Here is an 18,794-nt window from a genome sequence, read left to right as displayed (position 1 = left end):
AGAACTGAAATGTTGACTTCTCCACCTTGTGATGTTGCCTGGCCTGCTATGTTCTTCCAGCGTTCTGCCTGTCTATTTTGGATTCCAGCATCTGCAGTTTTTTTTTGTCTTTAACCTTGTTCTTTCCAGTCTAGAAGTTAGATACACCATTGGTTTGCCATTCTCACATTCTGATCACTTAATTTGAACTATCAACACTTTTCTCCCTCAGCTTTCCAACCTCCCCTCCACTATTGCATAAATGCTGCCCTTCAGTACTCCACATCAGCTCTAACGAAGATTCATGTAGATATGAAATGTTAGCTTGCTTTCTCTCTGTGGATGCTGTGATCTCCAGCGGTTTTTGTTTTCAGTGCAGATTCCAGCATCTGCAGTAATTTACTCCTATTTGATGGCATGATTTGTTGCCTCAATATTAATACAGGTCGTTCTGCTAATGTGATTCGCTGTAACGTGACTGACAAATTGGGACTGTTTCTAAAGAGCAAACTTTTAAAATGCATGTTGGCTGTAACATGATTACATCACCAACAAGTTTAAACGCTGTTTCTAAAGCATGATTTTTCTATGATGTGAGGTTACACAATAAAGCAACCATTGCAATATCGAGAATTACCTGTATGGGAAAGGGAAACAAAAATCAAAATGCTAACAGTTGAAATCTTTCCTAAACTATCAAAAGAATTGTAACAGCAGCAGCAATTATCTACACTCCAATGCCCCTTGACAAACACATTATGCCTTTATCAGACTTTAATGATATAATTGGGAACATAGTCCAGTGGCCATGCATACACACCATTTACAGGCATTCACTGCCCTAAGACTGCCTTAAATAAGTAATTGAAATAATCTAATGATGCATAGCCTCACTTAAAATTTACATACTGGCCAACTTTATCAATTAGTCTTAAGACGTTTATTTTGAATCTTTGATTAGCTATTTGCTAACTATATTTTTATGTAAAATCTATGATATTTATCAATTGATAGTTATCAGCAGGATATGAAAAATAACAAACCCAATGATTCATTACTAGAATTGACACCACTGTCTCTCAGCAGTCAGGCGTATGGAGATTGGTCTGGTTATCTGCCTTCCCATTGTTTTGAAATCTATGAATTTCCAAGTTAAAAATCACACAACACCAGGTTATAGTCCAACCTGTTGGACTACAACCTGGTGTTGTGTGCTTTTTAATTTTGTACACCCCAGTCCAACACTAGCACCTCCAAATTATGAATTTCCATGAGGCATAGGACAAACAACTAAGATCAGGATGAATAAGAAATGGATGTTGGAGCAAATTACTACAGATACTGGAATCTCGACTGCAAAAACAATGCTAGCAGTCAGGCAGCATCCATGGAGAGAGAACAAGCTAACATTTCCAGTCTAGCTGTTATTGTTTTACAGAGATAGGACTCTTTCAAAATAATTCAGGAAATCATAATTCTTATGTTATCTCGAACAAAGGAAATGTTCTGCTTTTATTTATCTTGTCTCTGATGGGAGAGATAGGAGGGAAGCATCCACATGGGCTAATTCAAGTAGGTAGAAGGTCATATTTTGTAACCATTTCTTTTTAGGTCTTTCTGTACCACAAATAGTTCACACCTCAATAGCTTTCGCTTGGACTACAAAAACGTATTGTTGCTGCGGACTAACAGCAGTCCTGATAACTTGCCCTTTTTAAGACATTTTCCTTCTTGTATGTGGGTAACCTAAGAACTCAAGAAATAGGAGCTGGAGAAAGCTGCTTCCCAAGCCTGCTCAAACACTACATGTGTATAATCTCCGAGCTCATCATGACCTTTTTTTTTGCCGTTTGCCTATTTCTCTTGATTCCCTCCATGTACAAAAAAATATATTGATCTCAGTCTCTAATGGTTAAGTGTTGATAGTTCTCTGGAGTAGGAAGTTCCAATAATTCGTAAACCTCAGAGTGAGTCCTAACTTCAGAGCTTATCCTGAGACTGTAACCCCAAATTCTACACCCTCAAGCAAGGGCAAACAGCCTTTCAGTATGTAAAGCACTTTATCAAGCAAGCCTATTACAAAACTCCTGCCGACAAACTAGTAAAGTGGGGGGGGGGGGTGAGACCCAGAGAGATAGTGAGGGAAGATTTCAATCTGAGACATGAGCAGTTGAGAACAAAGGCGAGTTAAACAGTCAGGGCAGGCAGGGACAAAGCAGAGAACAAGGTAGGACTGATAAATTAAACTGCATTTATTTCAATGCAAGAGGCCTAACAGGGAAGGCAGATGAGCTCAGGGCACGGTTAGGAACTTGGGACTGGGATATCATAGCAATTACGGAAACATGGCTGAGGGATGGGCAGGACTGGCAGCTTAATGTTCCAGGAAGGACAGAAATGGGGGCAAGAGAAGAGGGCGAGTGGCGTTTTTGATAAGGGATAGCATTACAGCTGTTCTTAGGGAGGATATTCCTGGAAATACATCCAGGGAAGTTATTTGGATGGAACTGAGAAATAAGAAAGGGATGATCACCTTATTGGGACGTATTATAGACCCCCTAATAGTCAGAGGGAAATTGAAAAACAAATTTGTAAGACGATCTCGGTTATCTGTAAGAATAATAGGGTAGTTATGGTAGGGGATTTTAACTTTCCAAACATGGACTGCCATAGTTTTAAGGGTTTAGATAGAGAGGAATTTGTTAAGTGCATATAAGACAATTTTCTGATTCAGTATGTGGATGTATCTACCAGAGAAGGTGCAAAATTTGACTTAATCTTGGGAAATAAGGCAGGGCAGGTGACTGAGGTGTCAGTGCAGGAGCACTTTGGGACCAGTGACCATAATTTTATTAGTTTTAAAATAGTGATGGAAAAAGATTGACCAGATCTAAAAGTTGAAATTCTAAATTGGAGGAAGGCCAATTTTGACGGTATTAGGCAAGAACATTCAAAAGCTGATTGGGTGCAGATGTTTGTGGGTAAAGTGAAAATGGGAAGCCTTCAGAAATGAGATAATGAGAGTTCAGGAAAGTATATTCCTGTTAGGGTGAAAGGAAAGGCTGGTAGGGATAGGGAATGCTGGATGACTGAAGAAATTGAGGGTTTGTTTCAAAAAAAGAAGGAACCATATGTCAGACATAGACAGCATAGATTGAGTGAATCCTTAGAAGGCAGTAGGAGTATACTTAAGAGAGAAACCAGGACAGTGCAAAAAGGGGATATGAGATAGCTTTGGCAAATAGAGTTAAAGAGAATCTAAAGAGTTTTTAGGAATAAATTAAGGACAAAAGGGTAACTAGGGAGAAAATAGGGCCCCTCAAAGGTCAGCAAGGCGGTCATTGTGGGGAGCCGCAGGAGATGGGGCAGATACTAAACAAACATTTTGCATCAGTATTTACTGGGGAAAAGCACATGGAAGATATAGAATGTAAAGAAATAAATGGTGACATCTTGCAAAATGTCCATATTACAGAGGAGGAATTGCTGGATGCCTTGAAAAGAATAAAAGTGGACAAATCCCCAGGACCTGATCAGGTGTACCCTAGAACTCTGTGGGAAGCTAAGGAAGTGATTGCTGGGCCTCTTACTGAGCTATTTATATCATCGATAGTCAGAGGTGAGATGCTGGAAGACTGGAGGTTGGCTAACGTGGTGCCACTGTTAAAGACAAGCCAGGGAACTATAGACCAGTGAGCCTGACATCGGTGGTCGGCAAGTTGTTGGAGGGAATTCTGAGGGACAGGACGTACATGTATTTGGAAAGGCAAGGACTGATTAGGAAAGTAACATGCCTTTTTGCATGGGAAATCATGTCTCACAAACTTTGAGTTTTTTGAAGAAGTAACAAAGAGGATTGATGAGGGCAGAGCAGTAGATGTGATCTATATGGACTTCAGTAAGGCGTTTGACAAGGCTCCTCATGGGAGACTGGTCAGCAAGGTTAGGTCTCATGGAATACAGGGAGAACTAGCCATTTGGATACAAAACTGGCTCAAAGGTAGAAGACAGAGGATGGTGGTGGAGGGTTGTTTTTCAGACTGGAGGCCTGTGACCAGTGGAGTGCCACAAGGATCGGTGCTGGGCCCTCTACTTTTCATCATTTACATAAATGATTTGGATGCGAGCGTAAGAGGTACAGTTAGTAAGTTTGCAGATGACACCAAAATTGGAGGTGTAGTGGGCAACGAAGAGGGTTACCTCAGATTACAACAGGATCTGGACCAGATGGGCCAATGGGCTGAGAAGTGGCAGATGGAGTTTAATTCAGGTAGATGCGAGGTGCTACATTTTGGGAAAGCAAATCTTAGCAGGACTTATACACTTAATGGTAAGGTCCTAGGGAGTGTTGCTGAACAAAGAGACCTTGGAGTGCAGGTTCATAGCTCCTTGAAAGTGGAGTCGCAGGTAGATAGGATAGTGAAGAAGGTGTTTGGTATGCTTTCGTTTATTGGTCAGAGTATTGAGTACAGGAGTTGGGAGGTCATGTTGTGGCTCTAAAGGACATTGGTTAGGCCACTGTTGTAATATTGCATGCAATTCTGGTCTCCTTCCTTTCGGAAAGATGTTGTGAAACTTGAAAGGGTTCAGAAAAGATTTACAAGGATGTTGCCAGGGTTGGAGGAATTGAGCTGTAGGGAGAGGTTGAATAGGCTATGGCTGTTTTCCCTGGACTGTCGGAGCAGAAGGGTGACTTCATAGAGGTTTGTAAAACCATGAGGGGCATGGATAGGATAAATAGACAAAATCTTTTCCCTGGGATCGGGGAGTCCAGAACTAGAGAGCTTAGGTTTAGGGTGAGAGGGGAAAGATATAAAAGGGACCTAAGGGGCAACTTTTTCACTCAGAAGGTGGTATGTGTATGGAATGAGCTGCCAGAGGAAGTGGTACAATTGCAACATTTAAAAGGCATCTGGATGGGTATATGAATAGGAAGGGTTTGGAGGGATATGGGCCAGGTGCTGGCAGGTGGGACTAGATTGGGTTGGGAAATTTGGTCGGCATGGGTAAGTTGGACTGAAGGGTCTGTTTCTGTGCTGTATATCTCTATGACTCTAAGTAAGGCATTGAATTCCCCTTGCCTGCCATGACCAGAGCAAATGCCAGCACCAATGCAGGGCAGCTCTGGATCGACGGTGCTTATCCAGGTACACAATGAGATTATAAAGAAGGCACAGACACAAGGGGTGTTGGCGAATTCCAGGATATCTGTTGAGTGCTGCATTGTTCCAGGAATGGTATGTGGTAAAATTGGCTAGAAATCAAATGTGAGAGATATCATAATGGCCTGTTGGCTAATTATTGCGATGGGGGTGAGAGAGTGTGTTAAATATCGCAGCAATAAAAGCCCTCCAAAAAGCTTGACAAACCATTCAGCCCTCTATATGCAGCCCCACAGCTGACTTACTGGCTGGTAGAGTCGTGATATTGTGTGTTTTCAGAACAGGAGTCCTTGAAGTTGAACTTTCTTAAGAGTAAGATATACATACTGTATTTCACTCTCCATTTCCAACAGACCTTCTCAAAAAATTCCTACGAAAGACTGGGTGCTGATGTAGCTCAGCCTCAGCCAATTGTTCCATCATTTCAGCACATTCCCATCAGAGATACAGCAGAGTGTACTAAAACTAGTTCTCAGCATTAAAGTGTATTTGCAAAGGCAATAGGGGGTACATGATTATCGGTCATTATTAGACATCAACTTCAGAATGCCATCGACAAGTATTCATTGCTATTCACAACAAATTTGCAATTAAGCGGTTAACCTACCTAGAGAAAATATTTCTTATAAGTATTACCTAATGGTTCAAATAACTCTTCCATTTACACAACAGAATACTAACTGGAGGTTGATTAAAAGGGCTGGTTATGCATTTTAACATTATCTCAGAGCTTTGCAATTTTAAAATTAATGTATGCCATAAAAATGCAGGAGAACCTGATTTAATTTACTTAGATGAGTTGGTGAGCCTCACAGCAGAAATCAGCAAGCTCCTGGTAACAGTACTGAAAGTGATAAGCACATGTTACACACACACTCTATGGCCAAGTGAACATGAAAACCAATATTCATGATGAGGTTTAGTTGATATGATTTATGTCGTGATTAGGCTTAGGCAAGGTCTGGGACAGTGTATCCAAATGATAATCAAGGTTTTAATGTTACCAAAACATAAATAGAACAGTCAATTTTTAATATCATCTTGAAGTTTTAAAAGATTTGTTTTACATTGGTTGCAGTGATAATATAGCTTATGTATAGTACAAGCAGAAGTAGTTTCACACTGTTTTAAGCTGAAATGAGCTGAGGTTGCTGTGGTTATTCTTAGATTTATGGGTAGTAGCATGATTGGGATACTCAAGTCCTTGCTGTGTAATGTGTACGTATCATATATTAGAGGAAGCAAAAATGCTACTTAAAGCTTTATAAACTAACCATGGACCTATGTGTTGTAAAACAGGATGACTTTCAATGAAGGAATCCAAGGCTCAGGACAGCAGGATAGTTTCAGATGGCCAACAAATGTTCCTAATTATCCAAGGCTAAAGATGTTTGCTCTGAAACGTAGGCTTTATGAGAATGGTAATCTGATGTGAATTCAGTAACTCCAAGTGAGGAATTCAGGATCATTGTAACAACTTTGTTTAAAATCGTGGTGCTGAAGTATCACTGTCAATATCAAAATGACAATGTGAAAAGCTCTTGACTTTGGTTAGAAGTCAGATCTGATAGATGTTGGATGAATTCCTGAGGAAATAGCAGCTTTTAATTAACAAAGTGATGGAAAATCTGATGTGCCTTGAGGCAGAAAAAAAATCTCTAATTTGTTTGCTTCAGTTTCCGGACAATAGATTTCAGGGTCAAATATAATCTGGAGTACAGATTCAATCTGGCATTAAAAAGCGGGAAAGCATTGTGATTATACAGATGCCAGAACTTTGGAGTATTATTTTTTATAAACAAAATTACAGTCGGATTAGATGTTGAACTTAAAATTCAAAAGTACCTAACAGTTACAGCTATGTTTGCCATTTGCCATTAACAAATACAGCAGGGACTTAATGTCCTCATAATAGATTCAAGCTGTTTTTCAATGAGCATCCATTACATATAGTGGCTGAAAGCATTGATTTTAGCAGCAACCCAGAGGCTGGACAATGCTTAAGATCAATCTTATTCACTGTCATTAGATATGACAGGATTTAGAGGCGCCAGTGTTGGACTGGGGTATACAAAGTTAAAAATCACACAACACCAGGTTATAGTACAACAGGTTTATTTGTAAGCCCTAGCTTGATGAAGGAGCAGCGCTCAGAAAACTAGAAGACCTTTTGGCCCCCCCAAGACCTATCCCACCATTCGACCAGATCATGGATGATCTACTCCAGGTTTCAACTCCTCTATTTTTCGTAGCCAATGGCCCCCCAATACTTCAAATAATCTATGTTCTCTTTAAATATTTTTAGTTATCTCGCCTCCACAACTCTCTGGAGTAGAGAATTCAAGGCAACCCCTACCTTTGGGAGGAGAATTTATTTGCAACTATGTTCATAATGAGTGTCACCTTATTCTGGAATTATGTGCTTTAGCTCCCCCATGAATTAAAGTATTTTCTCAAAATCTATCCTGACCACCCCCCTCAGAATCATGTCTGTTTCAATAAGATAACCCTTCAATCTCCAAACTCTAATGAATACAGGCTAAACCTGTTTAGCTGTTCTTGATAAGGGGCCTAGATTAGAGTGGTGCTGGAAAAGCACAGCAGTTCAGGCAGCATCCCAGGATCAGGAAAATCGATGTTTCGGGCAAAAGCCCTTCATCAGGAACAGAGGCAGAATGCCTGCAGGGTGAAGAGATAATTGAGAGGAGGGTGGGGGTGGAGAGAAAGTAGCATAGAGTACACGTCGACCCCTTCATTCTAGGAATCAATCTAATGAATTTCTGTTGAACCTTCTCCAATGCCAACATACCCTTTCTTAAAAAGGGGAAAACTACACAGTATTCCACACATAGCCTCATCATCACTCTGTACAGTTGTAACAAGACTTCACCCCTGTTCAACTGTTGATCCCTCCATTTCATTTGCAACCATGACATTCCCCACATTGCCAACTGAATTTGTGAAGGCCACAACGATGTGGGCTATTCTTTGAGGATGGCACAGTAGCTTAGTGGTTAGCACTGCTGCCTCACAGAACCAGAGATCTGAGTTCAATTCCTGCCTCGGCTGTCCGTCTCAGTGGAGTTTGTACGTTCCCCCCTGTGTCTGCGTGCGTTTCTTCTGGGTGCTCTGCTTTCCTCCCACAATCCAAAAATGAGCAGGTTATGTGAATTGGCCATGCTAATGCCTATAGTGTAGGTTATTAGTTAGGGGTAAGGGAATGGGTCTGGGTGGGTTACTGTTTGAAGGGTCAGTGTGGACTTGTTGGGTCAAAGGGCCTGTTTTCATACTGTAGGGATTCTAATTCTTTCTGGGCTATACTGCAAGTCTCAAGAGAGATCCAAACATTGGCACCTTATCCTAAAGAGGTTTATGGTCTGCTCTTCTGTGGCCCTGGTGAAAGTGTACATACAATATGTCTTTGTTCTGTGTAATTTTTGGTTTTCATAAAGATGGCTTGAGCCATGTTTGTATGGGATAGCCTTTGTTTCCTGGCAACCATCCTTGTATGGTCCGAGACCTTAAAGGAGGAGAAACTTGATTAGAATGACAATGCCATTCTTCCGTAACAAGCTTTGTCACTTGTGCATTCCACAGTCAAGGTTTTCCTGCTATATTGGAGGAGTAGATTTCTACCAGTAAGCCAACCTGGTAACCCTTCCCTCTGAGGAGAAGGTGATCTTCCACATTGCAGCCTGTGAACTTGTATAAACCTACAGTTCAGTGTGTGAATGTGGCAGAGATGAGTTGTCATCTTCCAATTCTAGTTATGGAATGCTCAGATGATGCTTTTGAGGGAGCTAGGGCTTTTCTCATTGGAGCGAAGAAGGATGAGAGGTGACTTGATAGAGGTGTACAAGATGTTGAGAGTCATAGATAGAGTAGATAGCCAGAAACTTTCACCCATGGCCAAAATGTCTATCACGCGGGGGCATAATTTTAAGGTCATTGGAGGAAGGTTTAGGGGAGATGTCAGAGGTAAGTTCTTTATACAGAGAGTGATGGGTGTGTGGAATGCACTGCTGGCCGTGGTAGTAGAGTCAGATACATTAGGGACATTTAAGCAACTCTTGGATAGGCACATAGAAGATAGTACAATGAAGGGTATGTAGGTGAATCTGATCTTCGAGAAGATAAAAAGCTGATATAACATCGACGGCTGAAGGGCCTGCACTGTGCTCTATTGTTCTATACTTTATGTTGTTGGCTGGTGACATTTGCTTAGCTGACATGACAAGGAGATAACTAGCATGCACACCTGATTGGACATGATTGTTTGAGGCCATAATTTTTAATGCTACTATGGGGCAAAGTATAAGTTGGAGAATGAGTGGTCTGCTGATGAAATGAAATTTTGAAACCAGATGGACGCATTTACTGAATCTGTGCAGGCATGATTACTGCAAGTGCCGCAAACAGGGTCTTAATTCCAAAAGACTTTCCCCCACCCTGAAGGAAACAAACAGAAGCTCACTCAGCTCATTTGACAAAAGGTGCCCATGATAATGTGCAACCATTGTGCAGACTGGCTTTTGAATGGTTTCACCTGAAATATTGACTTCTCCACCTCCTGAAGCTGCCTGGCTTGCTGTGTTCTCCCAGCCTCCTGCTTGACTACCTTTTGATCAGATATGGCAATGTTCAAATTTTGTTTTCTTTTGAATGAGTTGCAGGCTCCACTTCCATGTCCCCTTGAGACAGCACCACCAACTTGGCAAACTGCTGTGCAGTTGATGATCCTACACCCTTCTCTTTGAGAAGCCAGAGTGATGGTAACCCAGGGGAAAAAACCTCCCCTGGAGCTACCAGACTCCTGCTATGGTCTACAAGAATTGCACACTTGCATTGTAATCACTCCCTCAGTGACCCAGTAAGATGAACCCAAATCCAACACACGAGTTACATGATTTTCCCAGAACTCCATAAGATTGTCCCCTGGTAGCTCGCTGCCTGTTATTGAATAAACCCTCAGGACAGACAATGTGCCCCCAACCGCTCTTCCCCAGACTGACTTGACAGGACGGCCCTAATCAAGCACTTCCTGGATTGGTGTCTCCTTTGCACCCTGACTGATCTACCTATGATTCCCATACTAGTTCCTTGTGAGCTACAGGACTGTGACTCAGTCCCGAGAGTGCAAGTTCATAACTGCCTAGATTCTGGTAGAAAAAGCGCAGCAGGTGAGGCAGCATCCAAGGAGCAGGAGAATTGATGTTTCGGGCATAAGCCCTTCTTCAGGTATGAGGAGGGTGTGCCAAGCAGGCTAAGATAAAAGGTAGGGAGGAGGGACTTGGGGGAGGGGCGTTGGGAATGCGATAGGTGAAAGGAGCTTAAGGTGAGGGTGATAGGCCGGAGGGGGTTGGGATGGAGAGGTCGGGAAGAAGATTGCAGGTCAAGAAGGCGGTGCTGAGTCCGAGGGTTGGGACTGAGATAAGGTGGGGGGAGGGGAAATGAGGAAACTGGAGAAATCTGCATTCATCCCTTGTGGTTGGAGGGTTGCTAGGCGGAAGATGAGGCTCTTCCTCCAGGCGTTGTGTTGCCATGGTCTGGCGATGGAGGATGCCAAGGACCTGCATGTCCTTGGCGGAGTGGGAGGGGGAGTTAAAGTGTTCAGCCACGGGGCGGTTGGGTTGGTTGGTGTGGGTGTCCCAGAGGTATCCTCTGAAACGTTCCGCAAGTAGGCGGCCTGTCTCCCCAACGTAGAGGAGGCGACATCTGGTGCAGCGGATGCAGTAAATGATGTGTGTGGAGGTGCAGGTGAATTTGTGACGGATATGGAAGGATCCCTTGGGGCCTTGGAGGGAAGTGAGGGGGGAGGTGTGGGCGTAAGTTTTGTATTTCATGCGGTTGCAGGGGAGGGTGCCAGGAGTGGAGGTTGGGTTGGTGGGGGGTGTGGACCTGACGAGGGAGTCGCGTAGGGAGTGGCCTTTCCGGAACGCTGATAGGGGAGGGGAGGGAAATATATCCTTGGTGGTGGGGTCTCTTTGGAGGTAGCGGAAATGACGGAGGATGATACGATGTATCCGGAGGTTGGTGGGGTGGTAGGTGAGGACCAGTGGAGTTCTGTCCTGGTGGTGATTGGAGGAGCGGGGTTCAAGGGCGGAGGAGCGGGAAGTGGAGGAGATGCGGTGGAGAGCATCATCAACCACGTCTGAGGGGAAGTTGCGGTCTTTGAAGAAGGAGGCCATCTGGGTTGTTAGGTATTGGAATTGGTCCTCCTGAGAGCAGATGCGGCGGAGGCGAAGGAATTGGGAATATGGGATGGTGTTTTTACAGGGGGCAGGGTTGGAGGAGGTGTAATCCAGGTAGCTGTGGGAGTCGGTCAGTTTATAGTAAATGTCCGTGTTGAGTTGGTCACCCGAGATAGAAATGGAGAGGTCTATGAAGGGGAGGGAGGAATCTGAGATGGTCCATGTAAATTTGAGGTCGAGGTGGAAGGTGTTAAAGTGGATGAACTGTTTAACCTCCTCGTGGGAGCACGAGCTAGCGCCGATACAGTCATCAATGTGGGGGGTGGTGCCAGTGTAGCTGCGGAAGATGGACTGTTCCACATATCCGACGAAGAGGCAGGCATAGCTGGGGCCCATGCGGGTGCCCATGGCTACTCCTTTGGTTTGGGGGAAGTGGGAGGATTGAAAAGAGAAGTTGTTCAGAGTGAGGACCAGTTCAGTCAGTCGAAGGAGGATGTCAGTGGAAGGGTACTGGTTGGTTCGGCGGGAAAGGAAGAAGCAGAGGGCTTTGAGGCCTTCGTGATGGGGGATGGAGGTGTATAGGGACTGGATGTCCATGGTGAAGATAAGGCGTTGGGGACCGGGGAAGCGAAAATCATGGAGGAGGTGGAGACCGTGGGTGGTGTCCCGAATGTAGGTGGCGAGTTCTTGGACTAAGGGGAACAGGACAGTATCGAGGTATGCAGAGATGAGTTCGGTGGGGCAGGAGCAGGTTGAGACAATGGGTCGGCTCAGGCAGTCAGGTTTGTGGATTTTGGGCAGGAGGTAGAAACGGGCGGTGCAGGGTTGTGGGACTATGAGGTTGGAGGCGGTGGATGGGAGATCCCCTGAGGTGAGGTGTGGCCCCAGCCATGCCTGCCTCTTCGTCGGATATGTGGAACAGTCCATCTTCTGCAACTACACTGGCACCATCCCCATCTTTTCCTCCGCTACATCGATGACTGTATCGGTGCTACCTCGTGCCCCCACGAGGAGGTTGAACAGTTCATCCACTTTACTAACACCTTCCACTCCAACCTCAACTTTACTTGGACCATCTCAGACTCCTCCCTCCCCTTCCTAGACCTCTCCATTTCTATCTCGGGCGACAAACTCAACACGGACATTTACTATAAACTGACTGACTCCCACAGCTACCTAGATTACACCTCCTCCCACCCTTCCCCCTGTAAAAACGCCTTCCCATATTCCCAATTCCTTCGCCTCTGCCGCATCTGCTCCCAGGAGGACCAATTCCAATACCGAACAACCCAGATGGCCTCCTTCTTCAAACACCGCAATTTCCCCTCAGACGTGGTTGACGATGCTCTCCACCGCATCTCCTCCACTTCCCGCTCCTCTGCCCTTGAACCTTGCCCCTCCAATCGCCACCAGGACAGAACCCCACTGGTCCTCACCTACCACCCCACCAACCTCCAGATACATCGTATCATCCTTCGTTATTTCCGCCAACTCCAAAGAGACCCCACCTCCAAGGACGTATTTCCCTCCCCTCCCCTATCAGCGTTCCGGAAAGACCACTCCCTCCGCAACTCCCTCGTCAGGTCCACAACCCCCACCAACCCAGCCTCCACTCCTGGCAACCCCCCCTGCAACAGCAAGAAATACAAAACTTGCGCCCACACCTCCCCCCTCACTTCCCTCCAAGGCCCCAAGGGATCCTTCCATATCCGTCACAAATTTACCTGCACCTCCACACACATCATTTACTGCATCCGCTGCACCCGATGTGGCCTCCTCTATATTGGGGAGACAGGCCGCCTACTTGCGGAACATTTCAGAGAACACTTCTAGGACACCCGCACCAACCAACCCAACTGCCCCGTGGCTGAACACTTTAACTCCCCCTCCCACTCCGCCAAGAACATGCAGGTCCTTGGCATCCTCCATCGCCAGACCATGACAAAACAACGCCTGGTGGAAGAGGGCCTCATCTTCTGCCTAGGAAACCTCCAACCACAAGGGATGAATGCAGATTTCTCCAGCTTCCTCAATTCCCCTTCCCCCACCTTATCTCAGTACCAACCCTCAGACTCAGCACCGCCTTCTTAACCTGCAATCTTCTTCTCGACCTCTCCGCCACCACCCCCTCTCCGGCCTATCACCCTCACCTTAAGCTCCTTCCACCTATCGCATTTCCAACGTCCCTCCCCCAAGTCCCTCCTCCCTACCTTTTATCTTAGCCTGCTTGGTACACTCTCCTCATTCCTGAAGAAGGGCTTATGCCCGAAACGTCGATTCTCCTGCTCCTTTAATGCTAACTGACCTGCTGCGCTTTTCCAGCAACACATTTTTCAGCTCTAATCTCCAGCATCTGCAGTCCTCACTTTCTCCTAGATTCTGGTAGGACCAGCAGCTTGACTGACAATGGCCAACTCCCTATCCCATAATGTAACGAGACAGTCTGTTGACTACTTGTGGCAGTACCTCCTGACTAGCTCTATTCCCCTTTGATCCCTGCTCTTCCTTGATATTCGTACATGGCCTTTTGCTTGATGCTCAAGCAATGATTTTACTAACTAAGCTGCTGACACCTGCTGCAGGTGTGACAGTTGTGTAGACCAATATTGTCCAGTAGCATTTCCACCCCCTTGACTGATCATTGCTCACCACTGAGACAAGCTGCCTGCCTCTCCCTCTGTGCTAGAAGGCAATGCAAGCTGCAGTGATTGGGAGCCTGTAATTTACCTGCATGCTTAAAAGCGTTACGACTCTTGTAACACCCAAGTAAACATGAAGTGAGTGAGCACTGAGAAAACAAGCTAAGAGCCTCCAGATGCATCCTTGGCAAATGTATCAAATATGTGCATGTCACTGTGTGCAACTCGACCTGGCAGAAGCATGCACATTGTATGTATCCCTGACCTCCAAAGGAAAATCATTTAAGAGCTGAAGAGGTGAATGAGTTGATCAGAGAGAAGGCATAATGATGTGGTGATACTGGTGGCTTACAGCTGCTCATCTGCGTGGACCAAGAGTCGGGCTGGATGCTGGCCTTGGATCTGTGTAGATATTGTCCTGCAGATGCAGTTACATATTGGCCGAGGCAAGCAGTTGATTAGATTAGATTCCCTACAGTGTGGAAACAGGTCCTTCGGCCCAACAAGTCCACACTAACCCTCCGAAAAGCAACCCCCCAGACCCATTCCCCCACTTTTACCCCTGACTAATCCACCTAATACTATGGGCAATTTAGCATGGCCAATTCACCTAACTTGCACGTCTTTAGAATGTGGGAGGAAACTCACGCAGACACCAAGAGAATGTGCAAAGTCCACACAGACAGTTGCCCAAGATGGGAATTGAACCCAGGCCCCTGGCACTGTGAGGCAGCAGTACTAACCACTGAGCCACCATGCCACCAGCAATCTGCAGTTACCCATTGCATACACAAAACAGAAATTACCGGAAAAGCTCAGCAGGCCTGGCAGCATCTGTGCAAAGAAAGCAGAGTTAATATTTCAACCCTTCTGAAGGTCACTGGATCCAAAACATCAACTCTGCTTTCTCTCCACAGATGCTATCAGATCCACTGAGTTTTTCAAGCAATTTCTGTTTTTGTACCTGCCGTTCTTTGGTTTCTTTATTGCCAATTATATGTTAGGAATTGGTACCATCCAGTTTTTTTTGGAGAAGGAGAGGAGAATTGGAAATGGCTTATAAATAAGGGCTATTATTGAGTTGCAAATAAAGTAAAGTAAAAGTTGCCAGCATCTTACCAGATCATAGGGCTTCTCTCTCGTCAGGGAGCAATGACTGGTGGTGGTTTAACCTGAGGATCACCTTGCACTTCAGATAAGGAGAGAGGTTGAGAAGGGGGTTCCTTCATGGTGATCTCAATAGTGTGGAAAGTGAACCCATGCTGTTGCTACTACTCGACATCAAAAAAAATCAACTGCCCAGCCAACTGAGCTAACCAATCCCTGGAAATAATGGTAGCTGCCAGTCAATCGTGACATTCTGAAGATGTGATTTAAAGGTTAAGGAAAACATTGGAAAACATTTTCTCAATGTTGAGAGACTGCTTTTCTTTCATTTTCACCATATTTTCACAACATTCTCACTATTGCCCAAATTACACCAGGGAGAGAAAAATTATGCATGTTTTTCTCATCTTAAAAAGCAGTGGGTACAAAAGTTTAGGAAATAAGAATGTATTATCGGAAACTTAACTGGTTTAGGTTTCTTTTCTCCATTGAATAGTGGTGACATTGATAAGACAACTTGCATTACTAATAGCTAGTTAGACAATTGAGTGACTGTTTGAACGTGCATTAAGGTCTAGTGCAGATGAGTCAGGTGGAGGTCAGATTAAGTTGGTAAATCATACTTTGGTTTCTGAAAGATATTATTAAAACAGTTCAATTTTTACCTCAAAATGGCAACTTTATTTATTGTCTAGCACTGGTGCATGATTTACCAAATGTATTGATTTCATGTACGGATTTAAATGCACCTCTAGGTTCTATTTTTGTAAACTATCATATCTGTGTGGTTAATGTGCGTTTTAACACATATCCTTTTCCTCTGTGTTGCAGAATGTTTATCGCACACTGCCCTGGAAGTTGTATCTACAAACTGTTACGGTAAACAAAACTGTAAAATTATTGCTAGCAGCCACTATTTTGGAGACCCTTGTTTTCCTGGAACACGGAAGTATCTCAGTGTCATCTATGTATGTGGTAAGAGTGAATCATTTTGACATTCAATTATTTATTTTCAAAGAGAAATGGTTTGAACTCCTTTTCTGGAGGGATTTCTTTATTTTTCTTTTCATGGCATATCAGACCCCTTATCAGAAGCATCAAGATTGAAACGGTCCCACTCCAGCACATTCCAGCCCATCAACAAATACATCTTCTTCTGAAACTTTTGCTGCTTTAAAAAGAAATCTGTCTTAAGAATTTATTCCTATCAGCTAAAAGGCATTATCAAAGATTTCAGCATATGATAGTTGCATATGCAAAACACAGTCGCATTGGGTTATATTTTACCATGGGTTTCTGGGATAAATGATGGCCCTGAGTCTGCACTTCCCGGCAGTGGGACCAGCTCAGTCATAAAATCATAGAATCGCTGCAGTATGGAAACAGGCACTTTGGCCCAACAAGTCCACACCGACCCTCTGAAGAGTAACCCACCCAGACCCATTCCTCTACCCTATTACTCTATATTTACGTCTATCTAATGCACCTAACCTACACATCCCTGAACACTATGGGCAATTTAGCATGGCCAATTCACCTAACCTGCACATCTTTTTTTTTGGATTGTGGGAGGAAACCAGAGCACCCGGAGGAAACCCTCGCAGACACGAGGAGAATGTGCAAACTCCACGCAGACAGTCGCCCAAGGCTGGAATCGAATCCAGGTCCCTGCTGCTGTGAGGCAGCCATGCTAACCACTGAGCCGCCATGCTACCCAGTCATTTTACAGAAAGCGAGTTCCTAATTGGTCTACCATCCACTCAAAGGATTAGCAGTTCTGAGGCCTTAGCTAAGGCACTAGGGGAGGTGGGCACTGCTGAGACTGGTCAGAAGCTGAGGGAGGCCTCAATATGGAGGGATGCCTCAGATAAAAAAAGTCAACTTTATGATTCACGATAACTGACATCATTAGGCCATGCCATTTGCAGACCGAATCTCTCCAGGGGACGTTTTGGGTCCACAGCCTCCATTAAGGAGTCTAACACCTCTGACCCCAATGTAATCACATCCCCCTACCCCCAAAGGACTGTCGCAGGTGGGGGGGCCTCTCTGTCTTCATCAAAATGCTGAGAGTTCTATAGAATGGGCAATCAATTTGCCTCACAGACCATGGGAGCAGCAATAGACATCCCTTCTGACACAGGGTCCACATTATTTTATAGCACTCTCCTCCTCCATTCCCACCACCTGAAGTCTAGTAAAATTCATTGTTTCAAAGGAGAGGAAAGTGAAAAATCTCCTTAGTGATCCCTCCTCTGATCCCCCTTCCTGTATAACTGAACCGTAATTGAAGGAATAAAACAGCAGTTGATTTTTTTTAATTAGAAGGTCATCTATTTCAGAGCCTACTTTCCCACTGATTCTTTGCACCACAGAATCATGGGTCACAAGTTTAATCCCACAATTCCCTATGCCAGTGAATTCTTAATCTTCAGCAGCAGTGAGAGCTTTGATGTTATGTCGCCTGTGTGGCTGATAAAGGAAGTACAGTATTTCATGATGCAGAATCCTATGGGGCCTAGACGGTGAATCATAGGAGCCTTCATTACCCTTTCTACGTTGGAAATTGTAGTCCACAGCTGCTTGTTAATGCTTTCTTTCAGGCCAAGTCTCTGTTGATATCCATGTGATCTTAGTTACAAGGACACCAGAAATATGATTCATTCTTCTCTGTGTAGAGATAACTAGAAGATTAAAGATTCTAGATACAAACTGTTATTTGATATGATTCAAGTGAAAGATATATTTATTATAAAGCTCAGTGGCATCAGTTATTTTCATAGGAGACTTGGGGAACTGCACAGTGTTGTATTAGAGTGCCCTTATAGTTGACTATAGTTGACAAGTTGGTGATAGTCCTGAGATGAATTTTACTGATTACCCACCCCTCTGAGTTAAAAGTCAGTCTGCACCTCTCCATCATCAAAATCTGACTTCCCTTAAAATTGGAGACATCATTAACTGGTGAAAAGTAGTGAATCTACTCTTCAGGGACTGGATGTCCCAGCCCAGAGAACTGCTAGCTAATTTGATCAGCACTTCAATAGTCCCGGCAGCCAGTTGTGCCAGAGGGATGACTAACTATTGCTGTGGCTACAGGCAGTCCTTTGTAAGAAGTGACCATTTCTCCTCAATTTCAGGTAGGTCTAGAGATCTTGGGTGGGCACAACTGGGAGACTGCAGTGAGGGCATGAGGTAAACAAGTCAAGAGTGGTAAGGTGAAAGAGGACAGGCGAGGATATGAAAGAGGAGCACTGTTTTGGTATGCGTGCTCCTAATGGGCACACGGAAGCTCCCCCCAACCCCTCAAATAAGGTAGTCTCCCTCTTTGCCCACCACTAGCCATTAAGCGAAAATGCTGAGCTGTTCACCATGAACATGCCTTCTCACCCGCACTTATATTGTGGCAGATCAGTGGCAGTTGATTGTCCACTTAAGGGCCAGAATAAACTTCAGAGTGGGTCATCTACTTGATTCTTTCCCCAGTCTCCTAATATGGGGTCAAGTTGAAGTTGGGTGGGAATGCAGTAGGCTGGCATCCAACTTTATTTCATATGTTCTCACTGCCTTCAAATACATCAGCAGAGGGCAGTAATATTAAACTTCCCCTCCCCCAATGCCAGAAGGCTGAAACGTCTGGCCAATGAGACACATTGGTCTGACTCATCCTCTTTCTTCAAAATGGATACCCAGTCTGACCAGCCCTTTCATCTTTT

General features: G+C 44.5%; 1 protein-coding gene across 3 annotated transcripts in view; it reads left to right on the top strand.

Annotated features, from left to right (window-relative positions):
* The window catches only part of eva1c (eva-1 homolog C (C. elegans)), a 157,468-nt gene that overhangs the window by 100,773 nt on the left and 37,901 nt on the right, over positions 1-18,794 (top strand). For all 3 annotated transcript variants that reach the window (XM_043701326.2, XM_043701327.2, XM_043701324.2), the window contains exon 6: positions 15,910-16,053. In XM_043701326.2, the coding sequence (XP_043557261.2) occupies positions 15,910-16,053 (144 nt within the window). The remainder of the gene's footprint in view (positions 1-15,909; positions 16,054-18,794) is intronic.

Source organism: Chiloscyllium plagiosum, unplaced genomic scaffold (genome assembly GCF_037043375.1).
Source record: "Chiloscyllium plagiosum isolate Xiang-an unplaced genomic scaffold, Cpla_swu_hap1 HiC_scaffold_12, whole genome shotgun sequence".
NCBI lineage: Eukaryota > Metazoa > Chordata > Chondrichthyes > Orectolobiformes > Hemiscylliidae > Chiloscyllium > Chiloscyllium plagiosum.
Note: the sequence above shows the minus strand (reverse complement) of the source record. Positions and strands in the feature narration are given on the sequence as shown.